The sequence below is a fragment of the Perna viridis genome, chromosome 6 (assembly GCF_037379345.1).
Source record: "Perna viridis isolate PV_CMFRI_1.1 ecotype Kerala chromosome 6, ASM3737934v1, whole genome shotgun sequence".
NCBI classification, from domain to species: domain Eukaryota; kingdom Metazoa; phylum Mollusca; class Bivalvia; order Mytilida; family Mytilidae; genus Perna; species Perna viridis.
In genome coordinates this window covers 10969708-10995465 of record NC_142450.1, presented here as the reverse complement: position 1 = coordinate 10995465, position 25758 = coordinate 10969708, and the positions used below count along the sequence as shown (strand labels likewise).

The 25758-nt window shown below is 32.6% G+C and overlaps 1 protein-coding gene across 1 annotated transcript; it reads left to right on the top strand.

The window, feature by feature from the left end:
• Positions 1-835: 835 nt before the first annotated feature.
• LOC148613632 (tuftelin-interacting protein 11-like) lies at positions 836-25758 on the top strand. The gene is made up of 16 exons (XM_088587084.1): positions 836-980; positions 3678-3802; positions 6044-6192; positions 8245-8333; positions 10142-10199; positions 11176-11388; positions 12623-12776; positions 13584-13746; positions 15853-15975; positions 17102-17249; positions 18903-19087; positions 19862-20277; positions 21400-21606; positions 23728-23894; positions 24575-24646; positions 25522-25758. Exons 2-16 carry the CDS (start codon positions 3697-3699, stop codon positions 25699-25701), a joined length of 2430 nt encoding a protein of 809 aa, XP_088443210.1. The 5' UTR covers positions 836-980; positions 3678-3696; the 3' UTR covers positions 25702-25758.

Below are 25758 nucleotides of genomic sequence, written 5' to 3'. Positions count from 1 at the left end.
CTTTTCATTCCGTATTGTCAACTTTCCTTTCATCTTTGGCAACGTTCTTTCAGCACCTGCGTAGAGTTTTCATTTATTATAACTCATACGTTATACCAGAGTTTTCCGTAACTACGCAGACTTTTTGATTCGCACTAGAATTCTGTTACAATTAGGCTTCTGGAACAGGGTTATGGTGCTACAAGTCATCAGTACAGAAGTTTTAAGGTCGTCATCATGAACTCGTAGATCGTTACGGTATGGTCATCGGCACTTTGAAAAATTTGTTCAACTTGTCACAGTTTTCATTTCCTCTTTCGTCTGCCCTGGTCTTGACTTTTTGTGAGCAACCCGGTGGGTGTTACTAGAAAAGGAAAAGCAGAGGACACTTATCCTACCGGCAGTTTTTAGTGGAGTCCGAGTCCGAGTTGCTCATTTACTTTTTTTACTTTGTTTGTTTTAATTTTGGTTATAACATATACGTTGTTGTGTGTGTGTCTGTTTTTTCAAGCCTGGTCTTTCTTGCTGGGTTCCATTCTTTCGATTTCCGCTAGAATCGTGCACGTGGGTGCCTTGATTTCTCTGTCTGTTTGGAAGGTTCGTTTTTTATTCTAGCCAGAAAATGTGATTCGTACAAGTATGCTAATCACAAGACCTTATAACAATGGGGATAATGTTGGTGAATTTTAATAACTATACCAGGTTTACTCCAATTTTTACAGAATACGCTTTTAACTATGGGACGAAAATTGTCTAGGTACGATTAAGTTGATTAGATGGACAGTACTATATACTTAGTCGAGAGTGCGCTTTAGTGAATACGAACATTAAAATCTTGGCAGTAATTCAAAGTAACATCGATAAAACGTTTTGGCACCACAGAAAAACTGAACATTTTTTTATAAATATGAAAGAGTAGATATATCCAAAATTAACACAGAGCATTTCACAATTTACACGACGCAATTATATTTGATTAGTGTTACATTACACCAAGCTAGGTATATATGTCGATTTTAAAAGCTCCTAGGAGTGCTTAAGTTATGTTGGCTGTTGTAATTGTTTTGATTAAAGCTTTTGTATTGTATTGTACATGTATGTTTAGAAACTGGTAGACGTAGGGCTTCGTTTTCACAGGCACATGACATGTTCAGTGTCCTCCATATTTGGACCACAATTAAAGGAAAAGGTGTTTTTTTTTTTTTTTTTTAGTATAAAGGGGTACCCCCATTCCGTTGGTCAAAATAATATTTTTCCGATCGAGTTACCGATTTGACCAGACGAAGCTAATATTATTTATAATTTATAGAAATAAAATTCGGACATTCTACTTTCCCTTTCTGTAAATTATGTTAGGTGCATCTTTATTTAATTATTTCACCAGTGACTGAAAATCAAATGTCAATCATCCGCCATTATTGTTGTCATACCCCAAATCCATGCATTTCCAGTACAGAGATTAAACAAGTATGGGGAGCCATATGGGATACAATACATTTTCACTAAATAAATAGAAATATGCTAGTATTCAATTTATTGAAAAAATATAGTACTGAACAAAAATAACTTTATAGAATCTATTTTTCAGTCTATTTTAAGAGAAATTTCTCTATGTGAGAATTTAAACACTTCATTTTTTAAGGCAAATTATTTCAAAATAATGTTTATCTTATTTCAATTCCTATTCAAATAATCATTTGATTGAAATTGATTAAGAATTGAAATCATTTAGAATACTTTAGATTACTTGAAATTGATATACTAGGTGATGTCAATCATTGGATTATTTAAACTTGCTAATTTTTATTGGATAAACATTTAAATATTCTAATATAAGTATTTCATATACCATTTTTGTGCAACTTATTTTTCATTTGAATTAATTCTAACTTAGAAAATTAAATCATTTATACATTTGAACAACTTTAATAAAATCAACAGCAGCAAAACAAGAAAAAAAATGTAAAACAAAAAATATCCATTCTGTACTGCATTGAAGGCAGATTTCTAAGCATCAGGGTGATACCGTTTTGTCTTCATTTTTTTATATATCTGTAAGTAAAAAAAAAAATATCCCAAATTAGCATAAATTTGTTCATTGTTAAAATTTTCTAGTGTTAAATTTGCTTAACTACTAATTTCCATTGAATTTTTCCAAGCAGAATGCTTTTAAGATGAGGGAAAATATGTTCAATATTTTAATTTGTCAAATCCTCAGAAAATGTTCATTATTTGTTAATCTGGCTTTCCAAAGTTAATTTGTATGACACATGACGTATTTTGGTCACGTGATTGTTGTTTGGGAAGCTTTGCAAATGGCAGACAATAAATCAATATTCATTGATTGGTTTCATGTATATTTTCTACATTTCTAAAAGGGATTAAATAATATGGCATACAGAGGTTTTGGAAAAGTGGGAAATACTCCATGTTGAGCTTGAAACTTGAAAATTACCTGGAATACAGGCAATCTGATCTTTTGTTGTTGTTTTCGTGAAACAGGCCGGGTTCAGTGTCAGCAACCTCTGAGCGCTGACCCAAGCATGTGCAATCAGTTCTGTACAAAAAGGGATATTAATATTACATCGGAACTAGGTATACATCGGAAAGAGGGTACAGCAGTATATTTTTGTATGAAAAACTAATAACTAAACTAAATAACAAATTTTCATAGTGTCTGAATTTAATATGAAATAGGTGAAACCAAATACTAAGATGACAAAAACAATTGGTTAGTTGCTCTAACCCAGTTATAATAAGTGGTTTATTCTAATATAGGATACAATAGAATAATATGAGATAGGCAATGGCCTTTAGATGGAGCCAAGTCCAAAGCAAAAGTATCAGGTTCCCATTTCAACAAATTAGACTTAATGCCATTTATCATTTTGCCAAGTTTGTCTAGGAATTTGTCATTAGTAATACATTTGTAAGTGAGAGACATCAAAGGGAATTCCAAATATTTGTAAAATTACCAGAAGAACTGTTTCGGGTTTGACTTCATTTGAACTTTACACATGAAAATAAAAATGCATTTTATCTCTTACATAACAGATAAATAAAACAATTGCACTTTTTAAAAGGTTAGCGAATGTCAAGAAATATGATTTTTATTAACCTACAATAAGCTTCATGTATAGCTGAATAGCAGTCTTCAACAAAACATCTGGTCCTGATTTGGTTGATTCCATTTAGTCTTCTCTTTGTGGGTTAGAACCTTGTTTTCCATTGCATAGACTGGTGTGATGTCCCTTGTCACAATTTCTGCATTTATGCTTTGACTTGCAGTCTCTAAGAAAGTGCTTACCTAAACAATTGAAGCAGAGTTTATCCTGTTTAACAATATTGTTTACTACTGTAAATAGTCTGGTTTTGAGAAGTTAAGCAATCTAGATTACCCTAAGTTAATGGGGTTGGTCAGTTTTTATTTTATTTTCACATTTTTGCAAAAAAAAAAGGATGGGGCAGTGGGTGGGTCTGATGACTGGAACCACACATTTTTTTATGTTTGGCCTAATGAGAGTTTTTAAGTTTAGGATAAAGAAGTTTTTTATTCAAGCATTTAAATGTGACAAGCAGCCTTTCTCATAACATTTTTGACACAACATGATGCATGTAGCAAATTACACAGGCTTTATAAGAAAAGGCCACTGTCTTGATTTCAAATATGTTACTGTATTTTCTCTAACTACATGTAGGTAGAAAAGAGACAAAACCATGTCTTCCCCAGAGGTTGAGAGGTTTGAGGTGACAGAGGAGGATCTTGCCAATGAATTCTACCCCAGGGCAGGGAGACGACAGACAAAAAATCAGGCTATATATGGTATATTGAATTTATATGAGTTTATACATTAGCATTGCATCTTATGTCAGATGACCTGTGGAAGTATTTACTGTTTTGTATTAAGTTATAGGCTGGAGAATTTGTTACATTTCACTTTATCTGTTTTTTTCCACTGTTTATTTAATGAACAGTTTCAAGCTTTGTTTTATAAATGCAAATTCACATTAAAAATCATCATTCTTCATGCTGATAATCAAAGTTTTAATGATAAAACAAATTTTTTATCTTATTGTTGCAATACATGTACATTTGTAAATTTCTTATTATTAAAAAAAAATAAAAAAAATGTACTGCAAGCCCCAAAAAAAACATGAAAGTCTTGTTTTCATGCTACCATCAAGACAAAAATAGGATAGGGAGGTAGGGAAATCATTTCATTTTTCTAAAACATTTTATATTGTGTGAATGGGAAAACAATCTGGACTTTTACTGTGCTTGAGCCAAAATGGCTACATAATATTTTAGTTGGGCACAAAAAAAGATAGGTATTACCAAGAAACACACATATTTTTTTGTTTTGGCCTAATTTGAATCCAGCTATTTTCAACTCAGAACAGATACACTACTGTCAACACAAATATTAATTTCTCCGCTCTACACAGTGGAGATATTTTAAGTGGAGTCACAGTGTCTCTAGAGTCACCATTTTAAAAATTGTCTGTAATTAACTTCTGTTGTCTTTATACCAATTTATATTAAATGGTTCTAGCAGTTTAATAACATTTTAGCAAAGGACAGAAAAAAATTGAAAACTATTGAAATGGAGCAATTTTATCTCAGTTTTTACTTTGGTGGAGTCACAGTGGAGAACATGAGTGACTCTACTGTGAATAGTGTGGACATTAAAATTTTGGTTGACAGAAGTGTATTTTGACCATATGATTACTGTGATCATGGTTGGGGGTACACATGCTAAACAGCTACACAGGAGTATCAGATGAAGTGCAACATGTATGATTATTCAATGAATTAAGTGTTAAATGATTAACATTTGTTATAATTTAGTTATGATTATCATAAAACATGTATATTGTGATCACTGCAGACATGATTTTTTCCCGCTTTTTAGTGGAATTCCATTATTTCAAATCCAGATTTTACCGTACGATTCTTTTTTTTACTGTAAATTTACTTCTGATTTGCCATTTTCCGCTTTGTTTGTAGACCTCGTAAAGTCATGTCCACACATGTGTAGTAATCATACAAAGACATATGTTAGCAAGCCAATTTTTACATAAGAGAATTGTAGGGTAACCATACATGTATGTAAATATGCATACTACAAACATGTATGACTACATGTATCATGATTGTGATCATGATTATTGTACATGCTCCATACATGTACCTATACATACATTGTTTGTATTTTTATACCCCTGCTGCATAGGAGAATGGGGAATACTGCTTTAAGAATAGTAAATAAATGAACAAAAGCCATGTTTAAAAGTTAAACGGGAAGGAGTGGGTAGACCAAGGGTAAGGGACATTACTCTTGAATATGATGTTTGTATCATATTCAATTTTACCAAAGTCTCTCAAACTTTCTTTTGAAACAGAATGAAATCAGTCCAAGTTACTTCGATGCTTACATGAGATTGATGTCAAATGTTTCAATGATTTGTAAGAGTTGTATCCCTTACCCTAGGTCTACCTTCTTAATACAAATAAAATACAAATAAAGCACATTTTCATACTCCTATGACATATACTTCGTGTTTGCTGAGGGAAAAACAAGAATTTTCCTTATGTGGTGGTAATAAGCAAAATTTTCTTCACATTTATTTCAGCTACTGTTAATGACAGATTTTTAATATATATTGTACGAAGCTTCCTATAGAGATGTTGCATAGTGGGATGTGTTTTTGTACACATATGACATCTACTTCCTGTTTTCAGAAAAACACATGAATTTTTCTTTATATCGTGATTAAAAACAAGGGTATCACTAGTTGTTAAGTATCATAAAATACAGGTTTGGATAAATTTTAAGCAAAATGAAATATGTACTTTTTTAATTATTTGGTACATTTTTCATCCCTCTTTTTTTTCCCCATTATGTGGCAGGTTATCATTTTGTTCTATCAATGTCCTATTTTTACCAAAACAATTCAGCTAATCTTATGATTTTACACAATGAACCTTTTTATTTTACAAATTACTTGTTTTTTTATCCAACAAATACTTGACATACAATGGTTTTGATGTTTTAATTTACAGGCATGTGGGCTGATAATGACAGTGATGATGAAAGGCCCAGTTTTGGAAGATCTAGAAAAACCAAAGATATGACAGCTCCTATAGGCTTTGTCAGTGGTGGAATAAAACAGGGAGATAAGATTACTAAAGACAGTGGTGAGAAGGACTCGGTAAGAACTGATTATTAAAAAAGGTTAAGAAATACTCATGTACATTGTAATATTGAAATGTAGAAATACTTGTACTTATAGATTTTTTTCAGTAATGAGCAGTTTAAATTATTTGTTCACTAAAGATGGTAAAATCTAGATTCCCAACATAAAAGCTTTAGCGAGCATGTTAAAATCTTATGGTAATTTTATCATAGAGAGTGGAGAAATAATTTGATTCAAAATTAAGCTGAAGAAGAATCCGTTTTTCCCATGAAATCTTTAGAAAACTCTAAAAATGAAAAATTGCGAGAAAACTCTCTAAGAAATTTAATGACTGCTTGGAACGTGCACTTTAAATGACTGGCTAAGAATGGGAGGAAGTGATGTTCCTGTAATTAAGGAGTAAAATGAAACTAAAATTGATGTCTATATTTATCAGCACATGTATTATAATGTAGTGTGATACAATTCCCATTGGATTAGATAACCATATATTAATAACAAGATTGGATATGGTGAATAGATCAAAGCGACAACAATTCCACCGGGATGAAAAATGTCAGCTTAAGGCCTCTCATGGGTTTTCAATGAGCAACAAAGAAACTCTTGCACCACAGGGCTGCCTGCAGCATATGTATGTTTCAAGTTCTAAAAAAAATTTTTTTTTTGTGTGTTGAAATTGGCTTAATGGTCACAAAGCAGCAGGCTCACCTCAAGTGGGGGAGGGGTAGTGGCTTCAATCATCAGCACAATAAATATCTGGTTCTGTGTTTTGGACAAGTAAAAAACAGGGATTGTTCGATTATTCAATTGTTTTCTTCCTGAAATGCCTGAAATATAGGACATATATGCATAAACCGTCAATCAATCTTCCTCAATACAAACTTCTGAAAAAGTACTGTAAAATAGAAAATTTTTGCAAAGAGTTAATGTTTGTATTTCTCTAAATTTGTGGTCATTAAATATTCGGCAAAAACATCCCTTATATGAAATAATTATTAAAGCTGTATATAGAAACATAGTAAAGAAAATCTCAAATATTATACTAATGAATAGCTTTGACCTCTAAATTCACAAAATTTAACCTTTGCATGAATAACCCTTTTTACGATACGAAGTTTTCCAAACTAAACTTCAGGTGTTACTATGTTTAACAGTTAATTTTAGATTATTCCTCAACTCATTTATGTTGCAAGAAGCACTTGAATGTTCTGAGTTTAAAATAAAAATATTTTATTTCTGATTGGTGTAAGAATATTAATATACTTGTATATTTGTGGCACCAAAGCCTTAAGGATTGCTGTTTCAGTAGCAGTTTTGATAAAAATCAGGCAGAAGGTGATTCATGCATGTCAAAAACCCACCAAATTCACTTTTATTTCTGGTTCAGAAATAGTTACTGATCACATAACAATATTTAGTTTTTCATTTGGGGTTTGCGCTTTTGAGATAAAAATTATATAGATTGTACATGATATTAGTGCTTTGCAAGAGTTATTGTTCTTGATTTTGTTTGATTTGGTTGATTTTAATGGGAGATAAATGTAACATTTTCTCAAAAGTGCAGATATTGATACAGAAATAAACATTTTTATGTAAATATATAGCATATGTAGATTGAATAAGCATTGTTTGTTCGGTGGGTTTTTCTACATCATGAATCACTTTATTATTGGCAGTGTCTGAATTTTATATGAACTAGTAGTTAGATCTTTAACAATCTTGTCTGTCTGAACTATTTTCTAAGCAGCTTGCAGCATTGTTATGAAACTTTATGGGATGTAAAATAACTGCAAACCAATGTACATGTACATACTGTCAGGAATTTATGTTTGGGGGAAAATTGTAGAAATGACGACTGATGGACTTAAACATTTTTCAGCAAAACTTAGTTTCATGTGTTGTCCGCAACTCCTCCTCAACCACTTGCAGGATTGTTAAGATACTTAAGAGGGTGTTAGATTACCATATTGGGATGTGCATATTGTCAGGAATTTATGTTTGGGCAAAAAATATTAATTTAGTTAAAATTCAGAAATGTGATCTTACGTTTTCTCTCTCATTTAACAGGATTCTGATAGTGATGATGATGTACCTGTCCAAAGATCCAGAAAACAGAAAGGAAGAGGAGGATTTCCTGGTTTCATTGATGCAACCAAGTAAGATACATGTTGTCTTCATAATTATAAACACTTATAGAACTAAAAAATATGTAAGCAATGCTCATGAACTTGATTTCCTACTTGGCCATTCTATAACATGCATCTTTATACCTCAAAATATATTTGGATAAAAATCTAAAATGAGAGGTGCACAATGGGAGTATGTTATAAAAATTCTGAGAAGTTTTCCTTTTATTCCATTCAGTGGTGTAGAAGGACTAAGAGATATACTCCTTGAGACTTTAGGTTTCCCGCATGCACTATACCTAAACACACGCTAAACGCTCACTAAATGCATGATAAACGAATGCTCACAGCGTGCGTTAAAACGCACTATAGACAAACGCTTCTCTTGTACGTTTAAACGAATGCTTGTATTGTACTTTTTAACCAACGCTCCAATCGTGCATTTAAATGAACACTCCCAGTGTGCGTTAAAAAGAATGCTCCCAGCATGCGTTTAAACAAATGCTTCTATCGTACGTTTAAATGAATGCTCGTAGTGTGCATTTAAACAAACACTCCTTCTGTACATTTAAACAAATGCTTCTATCATACGTTTAAACGAATGCTGCTAGTGTACGTTTAAACGAACACTCCTTCTGTGCATTTAAACAAATGCTTCTATCGTACGTTTAAACGAATGCTCCTAGTGTGCGTTTAAACGAACACTCCTTCTGTGCATTTAAACAAATGCTTCTATCGTACGTTTAAATGAATGCTCCTAGTGTGAGTTTAAACGAACACTCCTTCTGTACATTTAAACAAACACTTCTATCGTGCATTTAAACGAAAGCAAAACGATGTGTAAATGCACGATAAACGATTCACGAACGCTAAAATTGGAAACCTGAATGTTTCAAGTAGTGTACAAGATAGTTACCCCTTTGCGCAATGGAAGGAAGAATAGATGGAAGCCCTTTCACTTTATACCCCCAGTTGAGTCAAGGTATAATTATCATTTCATTTATTTTAAAATGAGAAAAATACTTCAGAAATCTTGTTGAAGATACATGTAATATGTAATGTGAGATGGAGTTCATGTTTGTGAGCACCACTGAAAATAAATCATGGTTAAGCAGACTGATGGAAAACTAACATATAGTACATTTAAATTTCAAAGTTCAAGGTCAAATGTTAAAAACCCTCAAAATACATGACACTTCATCTTCAGATTGTCATCCCCTCATGCCTTCTACAATATATAAAGCCTAAACTCCAAAAAAAATGTGACACCTCAGAAATGATTTATTACATGAAAATTAAAAGAAAACCCACAAAATTTATCCTCAAGGTTTAAAGGTTAAACATTCTGGTATACAACACATCATGTTGAAGGAAGTCCACCTATATGCCAATTATCAAAAGGCTTACTTGGAAGACTAGAAAAATCGATCCTGAGCATGATTTGTCATTGTATATTAAGGCTTCTGTATCTTTTAAGGACTAAATTCAAATGATCATTCAATAAAATCAAGATAATCTCAGTAAAATTGAATCCAATGACAGATCCAGAGGTCTAGGTATTTTGGATCCCCCCTTTTGTTGGAAAATTTTGTTAATACTGTGCAAAATACTAGCAGAACTGATCAAATAATTCCCAGGAACACAGGCAAATTTGCCACACATGAAGATCATATGGTTTGCATCATATGATTATCATATGAATATCATATGAATTGAGCAACATATATGTTTATCATTTGTGGCACATTTGACTGTGAACCCCATTCTTAAATTTCTGTATCAATGCCAGTGCATCTTTGTTTTCTTATTATATATAATCAGTTATTATGTGGTTACAGAGAATTTGGTGGTTGGGAAAGACATACAAAAGGTATTGGACAGAAGCTCCTGCAGAAGGTAAGGGATTTATTTGTACAGATTAATGTAAAATTCAGGTAGTAAAACTCAGTTTATTTCTGCATTATAAAGTTTCATATTTTATTATGTTTATCCCCATCTACATCTCTTTTACATGGGTCTGTACACAACTTGAATGACATTTGGATTGGTTTTAACATTTTTTAGCATTAAAATGAGCAATTTAAGGATATGGGAAAAAAGCCATACTTATTTCCTTCCACATTTAAAGTTTGAATAAAAGGACAAATCCTGGCTGTTCACCTTGTCTTAATAGAAGCCCTTAGGACCAAGATATGTAACTAGACCAAGGAATATCATGATATATATTCTACCCAAATTTTACATTGTTAAGTGTCAGTCTCTGTAAGAATCGGGCAGTGGGTGAAACATGGTATGAAAAAAACAAACATTTTGATACTGTAATTTGACTATTTGCACCATCAGAATCAAGGAAAAAAGACAATATTTTCCAGCTCATTCTGGCAAATTGAACATTTCAAGGGCAGATAACTCTGTCAAAACCTCATTTTTCTAACATTCTATTTGAAAAATATCTGAGCAAAACCAGTGATGCAGAGATCAAATAATGGTCTTTTCAAATAGATAAAGTATCCTTGGGTTATATTACATTGTCAGATCGGTGGGGTTTTGACATGTATATTTTTAATTTTTCCCATTTTACCTGATTCTTACAAACACTTACACTTAATATATGACACTGTAGTTTTACAGCATTTTCACTTAAACACTTAAATATCTGCATTTTACATATTAAATAACATACAGTAATACAATAATACATTGAAACCTGTCTAAACCAAACACTGAATAATCTGAAAACCTGCCAAAACCACTCATTGTGTAAGTCCCTTTACATCAATTTGAATGTATTTTGAACCCTGGTAAACCAAACCAATTTGAAAGTCCAATAGGGGTTTGTTAACACAGGTTTCACCGTATATGATATTTTTAGATGGGTTATGAACAAGGTAAAGGTTTAGGTAAAACAAACCAAGGTATAACCACACCTGTAGAGGCCAAGTTGAGAAAAGGAAGAGCTGCAGTAGGAGCATATGGATCAGAAAGGACTGAGAGATCCCTAAAGGACTTTCCTGTTTATGACTCAGAAGAAGAAGAGGAAAAACAGTTTCAAAATCAACTGCAGCAATGGAAGAAAAAATCTGAGGTAAATTAGACAAAACTCTTTCTTTTTTATGTTTTTTTTTTTTTTTTTGTGTGTTTTTTCGCTTTAAAGAGGAATGCAGCTGAATCAAATCCATGACATTCTTTAATTCTAATATGACGTGCTCTTCAAAGCTATTTAGACCACAGCCATGGTAAAAAAAAAAAGGTGATAATTACATGATCAACATTTCGTGCAACATATACAGTTGAACTTCACTCGCTCGAACTTGGATGGCTCGAACACCCGGGATTTCCAAAAGTACCAAAATTTTCTCCAATATAATAAATATAAATAACCATGGATTTCTCGAACATCAATTTCTCGAACTGAGTAGTCAGTCCGTTCAGTAGTAAATCTTAGAGAATAACCATCACTAACTCAAACACGTCTGCCATTGTGTCAGCTTGGATAATAAAAGGTGTGAAAAACTGAAACCCTATGATTAGCCAGTGTCATTTTAGTTAATTACAGGTAATACTTAAGTCATCACTTATTAGGTAGTTTTGATCTTAACATAGTACTGATTAAAGTTCGAGAATGTTTTCCGAAGTCGGTATGATGAAAGCATGAAAGAAAATCAGATAAAAACAAATTATTGACCAAGGAACTCGAACTCTGAACGTTTTTAAAAGTGAACACAGCATTTTTAATGTCCACAAATCAACATAATCTTCTGAAAGCGAATGAAAAGGATCCACGAACTAACACAACTACGGAAGTAGTAAGCAATTTCTAACGATAAAGTTGAACTCGGACCGGCAACGAAAAAAATCAGGAAATATTCAAACTTCAATTTCTCGAACTCCTGATAACTCAAACACATTTCAATGGTCCCTTGGAGTTCGAGCTACCGAGGTTTGACTGTAGACTGCTTCTATTCAAGAATATTAAGAAACTAGTCATATTAGAATTGCAAGTAAATCATGGTAACTCCATTTTCCACAATTTATATCTTAGTTACGGTTTATTTACTTCTGATTTTACCAATTTTCTCTTGTTTGTTGACCTCATAAAATCAGGTATGAATCTAGAGGGGATTTTTTTTAAGTAATCATAATATATAATATGAAAATTAGGAATTTAATGGACATCCTTTCAAAAATCTCACTTTAACTTATTTGATACGTGTACATTGATGATTTTAGTATAAAAAAGAACCGAATTGGTTGAACTGTTATGCCAGGATTTCTTACATTTGACTTGTATTTTTCATACGTGTAAATGGATTCTTTAGGGACAAGCTAAACCGGTAAAGAAACCAAAATATGTCTACAGAACAGCTCAGGAACTCATAGAAACTGGAGGTAAAACCAAGAAGGTCATCCCCAATAGGTCATCAAAGGTCAAGGTCATAGACATGACAGGAAAAGAGCAAAAGGTTATGACAGGTATGCATTAAATGCTAAGTTCTCCACGATGACAAAGACATGACTTTCTTCAAATTAAATCAGAAATCAATTTAGTTTATTCCTGATATGACATTGACATTTAAATCATAATCCTATGGGAAATTTGTTGAACTAATCTAATAAATATTGAAAACTCCTCATGACTTCTATAAATGTTTATTGCCATCTCAATCTTACTTCCACCTAAGCTGACATTATTGTAATGGCAATGTCAACAATAGGAATGTACAAAAATGTGGACGTTATTTTCCCACGATAATTACAACAAATCATAATTATAAGAATCTCGACAACTCCAAAACACTGACTAACTCATTTCATAACCAGTGGAGGATAACCCTATAATATGAAATTCCTCTTAAACCGCTGAATGGAGTTTATGAAACTTTCACACATTCTCTTTCACATGATGCTATTGTGCACCTCCTATTTTGTTTTTCAGTTTGAATAATTTTTGGGGTTTCCTATATGGTTTATTTTTTTAGAGGGGGGTATCACTTAGTGATCTTTACTCTTAGCTTTCAAGTTTGATTGTATATTTAACTTCAATTTTACCAAAGATTGATTTTTTGTCGACATTGTGTTATCACGTCAAAATACAATATACAACTCAATATTATCAAAGTTTTCCTTGATTTAATTTTTCTATGGTGAAATTTAATAGTTTGTAAAGTGTTCATGTTTGTTTTTGATATCAGGAGCATTTCCACTATTCAAATTGTGAATAAAATTGTAGGGTACCAAACCTGTTTGTTTGATACTCCCATGTGTATCATATATTTTTAGGGTACCATTCTATATCCCAAAGACATGATAAGCCTGAGGAAGATGAAGATATATTGCAACCAGAACCAACAAAAAAGAGAGTGTTTTCCATGCCAGAACTCATGCACAATCTGAATATCTTGGTAGATATGGCAGAGGAGGAAATTATCATGAATGATAGAAAGTAGGCATTTTATGTTGAAAAATCTAAAGTGGGTATTACCCTGGGTATTGTCTTGTGTTAATGCCCACAATGCTCTCTTGATTTTGTAATGCACATTAATGGATTGAATACCACATGATCATGTTTTTATCAAAAAGAATATATTATTTTTATGACGTGCCACACAAAGTGGCGAGGTATTGTGTGATACTTCCAAAATGTTGCATGTCCTTCCATTTTCCATCTGTCCCCTGTTGGTTTCCAGATGATAACTTGAAAACAGATTAATGAATGTTTTGGGAACTTTGCACAGTGGTTTAGAACCATATATTAACTACAGGTTATGTTGAATTTCAGCAGAGTCCAAAGTGTGGTTTTCAAGTTATACCATTTTGAACATTATGCTAATTACTTGGTGTGGTATCACTTAATGGTCCGTTAATGCCATATTTTTTCTCTGATATGGAATGAGGAAAGTTGTTAAAAGAGTAAAGTGAGTTCTAAATTTTGTAAAAATTTGTAGACTCTTATCTGAAATGGTTTTATGGACCAATTGAAAAGTAAAATCCAGTTGACATCCTAGCAGGGCTTTTGGAAGTAAAACTAAAATTCTGAAAAGGATTGTATAAAAAGTACTATTTTCATGAAGAAAAGTTCTTCATTACTATAAACCAATATAAATTCAAAAAACATATCAAAACTTTGTGTGACTTATTTGCTACTTAAGGCACTTGAGAAATTCAATTTACCTGTACTTGATTATTTACTCACATAATATGTATAATGTATATGTATGCAGTCTGTTCTCCATTGAGGGAAAGTGACACTTCAAACTTTGAGTCTTTCATAACTTAGGGGATGTTTCTAGATAACCAGAGGATGCTTACTCTACCAGTGCACCTGGTCCATGCTCCCAGTTGTTAGTGTCTGAGGGGCTCATTTACTTTCGTTACTTTTTATGTATTATTTTAGTTATTTTATGTTCTTTGTTGTGTTTGTCTGTTTTCTGTGTCTGGTCTTTGTCCTTGGATTACATTCTTTTGATTTCTGCTGGAATCTTGGTTTCCTTGATTACTTTTTTAATTACCTTCTCTATACAATGAAGATATAAACTAAAAGGAAATATGGATGTAATGTCATTATTCCCCCACTTACTGAGTAGGTGGTATATTGGAATCAGCTTGGGCATATATCATTCTGTCATTCTGTTCATCAAAACTTTCATCACAAAAATCTCAGCCACCACTCAATGGATTTATTTCAAATTTGGTATGTTGGTTTATATAGATATGGCATGCATTGTTAGCCATTTTGGTTGCTATCCAGTTTCGACTTCCTGTACCAGATTGTGTATGCCTAACACAACAGGGTGTCCAACTGCATTTTGATTATGTTCATAGTTCATTACTTTTCCTTTCCTTGTTTGTCTACCCCGGACTTGACTTTTTATGAGCAACTCGGCGGGTGTCTCTAGAAAAGCAGAGGACGCTTACCCTACCAGTGCACCTGGTCCATGCTCCCAGTTTTTTGTGGAGTCCGAGTTGCTCATTTGCTTTTGTTACTTTGTATGTATGTTTTTAGTTACTTTATGTTCTTTGTTGTGTGTGTCTGTATTCTATGTCTGGTCTCTGTCCCTGGATTACATTCTTTTGATTACCTCTATAACCTTGGTTCCCTTGATTACTCTTTGACTGATAAATATTATATTTTCATATTAAGTATCCTGTTTTTTTAATTTGTAGTCAAGAAATGAGAGGGAAGAAAGATATTGCTGTGTAAAAAAAAACAGTTTATAGTGGGTTCCGAGTCTGATTTTGTTAATATTTTTACTTGACATTTTTTCATTTGCTGTATTGACTGCTTCAAAACATACTGAATTGAGGAGGTAGACCTTGGGGAGGGGACACAATACTTACAAATCATTCAAACATTTGTATTCAGCATTTTACATCAATCTCATGTATGCATCAAAGTAACCCAGACTGGTTTCATTCTGTTTCTAATGAAAGCTTGATAGGTTTGTTGAAATTGAATGTGGTACAAATGTATCATTGATTTCTAGAGTTATGTCTCTTACTTTAGGTCTACCTCCTTAAAAAACAAAAAGTAATTATTATCCTCTTGCAGGTTAAGATATGAAAGTGACCACATTGTAAATATGAGACATGAGAAAATAAGATTGGATGATATTTGTGACCAGGAAGAGAGACAACTGGAAAAGTTAAAAAAGATTATGGATATTATTGACACGTAAGGATAGATTTAAGTGTCAAGCTTTAGAAAACATTTGTGGTGGTATTAGCTCAAACATCAGAAATAGTCTTGATGGTCTTGTGGTAGCATCCTCACTTTGAGTGCAAGAGGTCATAGACTCAATCCCCAGCCAAGTCACTCCAAAGACTTTTAATTTAGTAGGCATTGCTTCTTTGCCAAGGACAACTGGCATCAAGTCAAAATAATGTGACAAAGCTGGGTTACATGCCTACCTGCAGGCTGTTACTTCTGTAGGCTACATGTAGCACAATAAAAATCTTAATTTAGCATTTCAGACTAGTATGTTGATTATATTGAGCAGGGACTGATGTTAAATTTTTGAGAGCCTAGTAGCAGTGTTCTCCCCATAAATTTTTAATAGCACAGTGCTTACTGGCATAGCACAGCTCTTTTAGCCTTCCTCCAAAATTATAGCATAGTGCCCATAGTACATTCTAACTAAAATTAATTACTGATAGCACAGTACTAAGAAATCATAGCACTGCAAAGAACAGTGCTATATTGGCGTGGGGAGAACACTGGGCCTAGTCATACTGGGCAAGTTGAAGTAGATTTCACTTGCCCATTATGAAAGTTAAGTTGCCCTCTACTAACTATTTATGTTGAAAATTCAGAGAAATTTAGTTGTTATTTGGGCAGGTATCATTGAACTTTTATTTGTCTGAATGTCAATATTGCTTGTCCAGGGAAATAGGATAGCCTTAAATGTCATACCCTGTCAAACTTGGCAAATGTTTTTATCCTGAAATGTATGAAAAATCTGCTTTAAAACTACAATAGACCTATCAGTCAAATGTTATAACAAATACAATGATAAACATTTGAATGTACAGTTAGTTTTTAAAATGGAATCATTATTTAAATTGATTAATCAATCTGAAGGTCAATGTTCTGTCTAACTGCAACTTCAAAAAATAATCTGCAAAAATTTGTCTTCTTTAGAAAAAAATATTTTCAAATTTAAATAGACTGTCTTTTTATCATAGGAATCATGCTTCCAAGACTTCTAATGCATCTTTGCCGTTTTTGGTCCAGCTGATAGATCTTTAAATTTCACCCATACTTTAACCTAATATATCAATAACTATTACATATGTTACAGATGTGAGGAGAGAACAAAGCCTGGATCTGAGAACCCCCTGTCCCTGTCTGAGTGTGCTAAAATATTTAAATGTCTTCAGGATGATTTTTATGAGGAATATAAGATGTATGACTTAGCCTCTCTCTCTATAGCTTTAGTGTTTCCTATGGTAAGATTCATGTTCATCTAATTTAAGATTTACAATTAAGAGGCCTTTCACGCAAAAATCAGGCAGTGGGTTGCACATGACAAATTTTGTTTTCAAAAAAATTTCATCTATTTTATTTCACAAATGCATCCTTTCTCAAAGGTGAATGTTGGTTTTAAATTTACTGCAACATATAAGTAGAAATAAACTACGTAGAAAGCATTGAAAAGGGAAGTTAACTCATTAATTTTGTGCAAAATTTGGTTGATTTCTTAGGGAATTTTAAAATAATTTTCTGACCCATCCATTGTTGATTTAAAATTTGGAAAAATCTTTGTACTATTGGACATACATAAGATACATACATTACATTAAAACAAAAAATTCAGAGGGATAAAATTTCCCCTGTGCCGACTAAATCATAGGATCTGCCTGATTTTGACATGGACGGCCACTTAAAATATAAACATGCAAATTATTGTAAAAACTGTTTAAGTAGTACTTCAGCTAAAAACCATACATAATGTAATGCATGGTTTGAAAGCCTACATTTTTTTTTTTTTTTGATTTTTGATTTTCATTTTTTGTTTAAAATGTTATGGTAAACAGAAATGAACATACATGTACATGTTTTTCCATGTAACCCTTGTCTGAAGCGATATATTTTACATAGAATGTATTGTAGAATTCTTAGTTAAGGGAGATAACTTTGTAAACGACATGAAAATACAATAGAAACTATTGGATTTTCTATGTGAATTATCTCCCAAGACCCGGCAGATTCACCAGATTGGAATGAGTAATTATACATTTCATCATACATCCCATTAAAACAATATAATTACAAAGGTAAAAATGTGTAGCCTTCTTTGTGGGTCTCTCCCATATTACAGAATTTTCATTCTACTTAAGGCTATGAATTAGCTTTTTAAATTTGAAACTCCATTTATATTATACCCCCAATCAATAAGTGGGTGGTATTTTAGAATTCTGTCTATCCATCCAAATTTTGGCTGTTAATGGATTGATTAATTTCAAATTTGGTTTGTGGCTTTATATTGATGGGGCATACTTTGTAGACAATTTTGGGTGCTGTCTGATATCAAATTCCACTTTTTGGACTTTGCTGTTTTTTTAATTCATATGAAATATTTGCTGCCATGATAAAGTGTCTTGGGAATTTGCAATTATATATTGTATTTTGTCATGTGTTATCATTACAATACAAGTGTATCAAATTTTTAAGTGCTCCTATTTAGGAGAAAACTACAAAACAAGACAAAGACAGCTTTCATGGAAACAAAAGTTCTGCTTGAACATTGTTGAAGTGCAAGTCAAGATAGTCATCTTGGCTGATCAAAACAAACTTTCCTTTGAAATGGCTTAAACAGTTAGACTAGGATAAGGCTCACAACTCTTGCAAATCATTAGAACGTTTGTATTCAGCTTTTTATGTCAATCTCATGTACGCATCAAAGTAACTTTGACTGATTTCATTCTATTTTAAATGAAAGCTTGATAGGCTGTGGTGAAATTGAATATGATACAAACATATCACTGAATGCAAGAGTTATGTCCCTTACCCTAGATCTATCTCCTTAAAATGTGCTTTAAATGTAAAGCCATAATGGATCACTTATGTTTGAACAATTATCATTGATATTCCATTCTCAGGTAAGGGATCATTTTAAGGATTGGGACCCCTGGAAGAACCCCACACTTGGTGTCAACACTATAAAGGAATGGCAGTGCATCCTTGAAAACTACAATAATACATACAATACAAGTCTACAGAATATGAATGTGTTTCAGAGGCTCCTGTGGGATGTATGGTTACCCTATGTTAGGACAGCTATATTGTAAATATTCTTTGTTTTTTGCTTTCTTTGTTCAATGATACATGTACTGGTATACAATCTTTTACATGTACACAATGGATTACATTTACAAGTACAATGTAACTAATATTTTGAAGTTAAGCAATTTAAAAAAAATGTGTCCGGTAAACAATGAACTTTTCACAGTTGTTTTATTTTCATGAGAATTTAACTACCACGAATATATGTTTTAAACGAAGATTACAATTGATTAGATAAGCTATCATGAAAATAATATTATGTGAAAGCGGACTGATCAGATAAACCACAAAAGATACTTTACAAAAAAGTTTCCAATGTTGTTGAGATATGGTATAAAGAGATGTTTGTGGATTGTTTGTAGTTCCTATATAGTTTGTTGTTGGGGTACATTTACAGGTTAAAGTGGCCCTTATTTTTGTGAAAATTAATGTTTGAATCACAGAAAACTTTTACTTGCTGAACTAAAGTGTAAAACCTAAAATTGAATTGCCTTTATTTCTTCACATTTTGATAACAGTCATCATCAAATAACTGGTTTTCTTAAATTTTACAAAACCAGGAAGTAAATCATCAATTCCATGGGAAATCAAATGTCTCTACCAATGTAGACCCATGTAATACCTTAATATTTTGAAGCATTTTTGTCCATTTAATCATAATTCCTAAAGATTTTATAGGTATACATTGGCAAAGGCATCACAAATTTGACAAAATTATTACACTCTATGGATTATCACAGCTTAGCTTTGTGCTTACACTTTTACATTCTTGTAGACAATGGAACCCTCGAAACTTTGACCCACCCATTGAACTTCTAGAGACATGGAAACCAATTCTACCACATTGGATGATGGAAAACATCCTTGATCAACTTGTCCTCCCACGGCTGTTACAGGAAGTAGAAAACTGGAACCCCCTCACTGATCCTGTCCCACTTCATTCCTGGCTTCATCCTTGGTTGCCTCTCATGGGAGATAAACTGGAGCCCTGTTACCCCCCAATCAGACATAAGCTTGCTAATGCATTAACCAACTGGCATCCATCAGATAGTTCTGCCAAAGTTATTCTGCAGCCTTGGATTAAAGTATTTAAACCTGGCCATACTGAAGCTTTTCTGGTGAAAAATATATTACCGAAGCTGGGCATGTGTATGCAGGAGTTTGTCATCAACCCTGTTAATCAGGTCCTTGGTAGGTTTACATTATTTTCAAACTTTTTATGGTGCATTATGATTTTTATTTATATTTTTGTGATATGATTTGAAATTTGAGAAAGATGGTTTTTTTACGGTTTCATTTTGACAAATTTTCAGAAAGTTGCATGTTACACTTAGCAAGTACTGTAAATGTACTAATTTTTCTTTATTTTTGCACTGGATAGACAAGCGCAAAAAAAAGTACCAGTTCATGATATAACACTTATCATTTTTTAAACTGCAAAAATTGACACCTGCAAATATCATGATTACTTGACAGAATCCGCAAAAATTAGCAAGAACAAAATATATGTTAACAGTAATATGCATTAAAGAGTTTTATTCAATAGTCTGATGCCACATATGCAGTTGAATGTTGGGTGAACTGTAAACCAAGTTATCTTTATACTCCCGCTCCATAGGAGGGTGTATCCTGTTTTACATGTGTTTGTCATTCTCATTGTGCATGTTCTACGCCACATTTGTTTAGTAACAAATTTCTCAGCTTCTGTAAATTATAGGCTGTTGATATTCAATACAAAGCTTCATATGGGTTAACTCAATCAGGGAATATGTTTTTGTACTTGGATGACATCTACTTCCTGTCTCCTGAAAAAAACATAAATTTTCCTTATATTGTGATGGAAAGGAAGGTATACTTAGTGAGCTTTTTATTTACAGATTTCTTGTGGCTTATTTCACAAGAAAGAAAAAAAAATTAAAAAATTAAAAATAAAAATCAATTACTGTGAATAAGCCTCTTTAAGTAAATGATAGTGTCAAAATTTGATATGGATGGAGTGTCTGTGACATCCTATAGATGTAGAATGTAAGACTGGAACTATCAATGGCTAAAAATATTCTGATGGAAGTGATGAAATTTGTCGACACTGAAGTTGCTCATAAAAAGTCATGTCCAGGGTAGATGAATGAGGAAAGTAAAAACTATGACACATTAAACAAATCAATTTCATGGCACCAATGGATACAACTTAACAATCCACGATTTCATGATGGCGACCATAAAACTTCTGTCGTGATGATGATGATGATACTTTATGGTCTAAATTTTTAATTGTTCCACAACCTCTTGACATTGTTCTCTTTCTAATTTTAGACCCTTGGCATTGGGTAATGTCATGGTCAGATACCATCCCTATAAAGCACATGGTTGCCATGTTGGAAAAGACATTTTTCCCCAAATGGTTACAGGTACTGTGTTCATGGATGTCTAACATGCCAAATTATGATGAGATCACCAAGTGGTATTTAGGATGGAAGACTTTATTCTCTGATGAATACCGTAACTACCCTCCTGTTGTCGGTAAGTGGTGGCTTCTGTGTGCATTCTTGTTAAATGGGGAGACTCACACAAAATCAATGAAAAATTTAGAATATCCCACATAAAAATGTAAAATTTGTGGGAGGTTTTTAGTTCAAATTTCCCTATTTTCTGTGAAAAATACTAAATAATTGAATTTTTACATCAGATATTTGCATTTACATAAACATCTTCCGCATAAGACAGTGTCGAATGGGGAGATTTGTTCCAAAGGTAAGTATGTGTAGGAACAAATATTGATTTTAGTAGTATTTTTAATGAATATTGCAAATTTGAAAACTTGTTAAATAAAAAAAATAATTAACATTATTGATTGAAATAGAGTAACCTCCCTATACATATGTATATGTTTTATCAAAGTGCAATCTACCTTAATTATACATTGGATGAAAAAAAAAATCAAAGGTTTCACAAAACCAAATTAAATGGACTATAATATATTTAAATACCAGTCCACCTAAAATTCAGACACTGCCAATGATCAAGTGATTCATGGTGAAGAAAAACCCACCAAACAAACGATGCTTTTCCAGTCTTTATATGCTATACTTTCCCATGACGATAATCATTTCTGCATTCAGATCGGCACTTTTTAGAAAATCATACATTTATCTCTCATTAAAATCAACTAAGTCAAACTCAAATTAACTCTTCCAAGAACCATAACTCTTTCAAAGTGCCAATTTCATGTACAATCTATGTATTTTTTATCTCAAATGCACAATAACCAAATGAAAAACTAAGACTGGTTATGTGATCTGTAACTGTTTAAGGACATGAAATAAAACTGAATTTGAAGACACACGAAATACATAGATAATAAGATCCCATGACCATTTATGATTATTTAGACAGCCAGTAGATTTGTTGGGGGGCAAGGGGGGGTAGGCATTAGTCGAATCCCTCCAACAGATCTACTGACTGTCTAAATAATCACAGACAGTTACTGGAGCTTATAACATTTTTGTACGATTTTGCTAATCTACTTTATGGAGAAATAAATTAATCTATTTCTTGAAAGTTATTTTGAACATCTGTCAGTGGTTACCAGGTAAAATCTATTTTTGTCTTGGCATCTAGGTCAAATGTACACACTGGCTGGTGGCATGAATGAAGTATTCAGGTCAAATTGTTTAAAACGAGCCTCATTTCATTGATAAAGATATATCAGTCTCTACATCATTCTGCAACTATTGTTATCATTGATGGATGGATTTTCCTTTTATAGTCATTTTCCTATTTCACTCAAATATTTTCATCAGTGGCGGATGATTTTTCTTAATTTGTGTATTGCTCCTTCGGTTATTTGAAGGAACAGTTTTATCCAATTATGTGTGGTCTACACAATGCAAAATCATACAAATGAATTGATATCTCTCTGTATTGAAGAACACATACATGATATAACTGTTTACATATCGGAAATAATTGTGATAGAAAATTTTCAACTCTTATTGGGTATTCACTATATATATAATCAGACAGGAGGTGATTCATGCATGTCAAAAACCCACCAATTTCTTAGTTATACATTTAGGGTTTGTGCTTTTTGAGATCAAATTTATGTAGATTGTACATGAAATTAACACTTAACAAGAGTTATTGTTCTTGATTTGGTTTGATTTGGTTGATTTTAGTGAGAGATTGAAGTGTAATTTTCTCAAAAGTACAGATCTTTATACAGAAAAGTCTATTGTCACATAAAAATGTAGCATATGTAGATCAAGAATGCAGTGTTTTGTTCTGTGGGGTTTTTACACTATTAATCACTTTACCATAGGCAATGTCTGAATTTTATATGGATTGGTACTTAAAGGGATAGAATTGATCTTTCCTAATTGATTGAATATCAGTTACCTAAAGATATTCATACTTAGGCATTTAAGGAGGTAGAACTGGGGTAAGGGACATAACTCTTGAAATTTTAAAAGTTTAAATTGTCATCTACTCTCTATGAACTTAAGCAAATCTGTGGTTTAACTCACGAAAATTTAAATTGGCCGGAAATCTCTGTCAGCTATTTAATCCCAGCATCTGTTTAAGAAGTCGTGTGCATTTTAAAAAGACTGACTTTGAATTGAAGAAATGTTGTTTATACTTCAGAACACTTTAAGAAGGCTTTAGAGTTGATGAACAGAGCTGTAAGTGGTACATTCCAGCCAGGTGTCAAGGAGAACATTGCTTACTTCACTCATACAGAGAGACGTCACTTACTAGACAACCAGTCAGCTAAACCCCCGCCCCCACCACCACTCAGACCAGAATCAGATGTAAGTTATTTTATCCCTAAGATACCGCTGACACTTTTGACAATGTTTGGAGTTGAATTATGATCAATGAGTATTTTTGTTGCACCATATTTAAGCTACAGAATGAAAAAAAGAAAAAAAATTTTGATTGACATGAAAGATGGGGTATTTTATGGTCATCTTACATATTTCTGAGTATGCTTGTCTTATTTTAATCTCATGATCAGTGGGGATTCAAAAATTCTGAAAAGGAAAAGGTGCTTAAGTGCCAAAGAGGAGGCTTGCTTCAGTAATTTTCTTATTACTCAAACAAATTTTCCAGCAATGGGGAATCTTAGCTGCTCTGAGATTACATGTATCTGTGATTGCTTCATTTTTTCTTTGTTCTTTTTTTTTTTATACCCTGCCACACGAAGTGGCAATGTATTATTATTCCAAATAATTGCATGTATGTCTTGTCTTCTGGCAATAACTTGAGAACATATTAATGAATTCTTTTGAAACTTTGCACCATTTTAAGTTCCATAGAATACAGGTTAAGCATAATTGTCAGCAAAATCCAAAAAGCCATTTTGAATATATTACCACCCCCTTTTTTTTTTCGCTACTTTGTGGCGGGTATCACTTAATGTTCCATTAAAGCCCTCCTTTTTTTTTAAGACAATATCATACTTTCACTTCTGTTATATGTATATTTTCAGTATGGAACAGTCAGAAGTTCTAGTCCAAGTACATCATATGCCTCAAATTTTAAGGGTCTTGTTGAAAAAATGGTAAGCATGAAATATGAATTTTGGGTCACTGATTAAACTGTAGCATAATAAGACTGCAGTTGTATGGTTGTCTGTTAAAATTTCATTCAGCAAAGGTACAGTTGTGTTTTTAAAGTCGTTGGCAAATTTTCAGGGGCCAGTAAAACGGCAGATATATATATACATATTTCGGACTGTTTTTGAAATATTTTGTCGAGAGAGCCAGCTAACTATTGAAGTCACTTTTTAATAGAGTGAATAAAAAATAAATTTGTTGCATTTACTTGGTCTATTATAAACTGTAAAAGAGAATAGCTAATAACAATCAACATGAAAAAGTATAATGATTATTGACATGGTATGAGTAGAATATGATAGTGTAAAAATGATTTTTATTTACAGATTCTGAGTATTCATTTGTAAAACATAGAGAAAATGCACAGGGCTCTAAAATCTTTATAGGCATTTACCCCCTTACAGAAAATTTTAAATTTTAATTTACTTTCCCACAAAATACAGAAATCAACTTGCAAAATTGAGGAGGTAGACCTAGGGTAAGGGACGTAACTCTTGAAATCAGTGATATGTTTGTATCATATTCAATTTTATCAGAGCCTTTCAAGATCTCCTTCAAAACAGAATGAAATCAGTCCAAGTAACTTTGAAGCTTCCATGAGATTGATGTAAAATGGTGAATACAAACGTTCCAATGACTTGTAAGAGTTGTGTCCCTTACCCTAGGTCTACTACCTTAATAGATGTAACCTTCCCTGAACTATACTTCACTTACCACTTGTAAACACAAAGGAAATTTTGGCAAAATGGTAGTACACAAATTGATAGCGATAAAAACAAGCAGGAATGTTTCACTCATACATACCTATTGTCTTTTGTAGGCAGAAGAAAACAACATTTTATTTATGCCCCTTCCAGGGAAAACGCAGGAAGCAAAACAGGTTTACAAATTTGGAAAGTACCAAGTTTACGTGGACCGTAATGTACTGTTTGTTTTTGACAATGACCAGTGGGTCCCGATATCAATACAGAAAATGGTGGATAAGGCAAAAGAGACATGAATATGATAAATATAATTTTGTATACTTTTGTGTCGGTATAAAGCTGTTCTCTGTTAA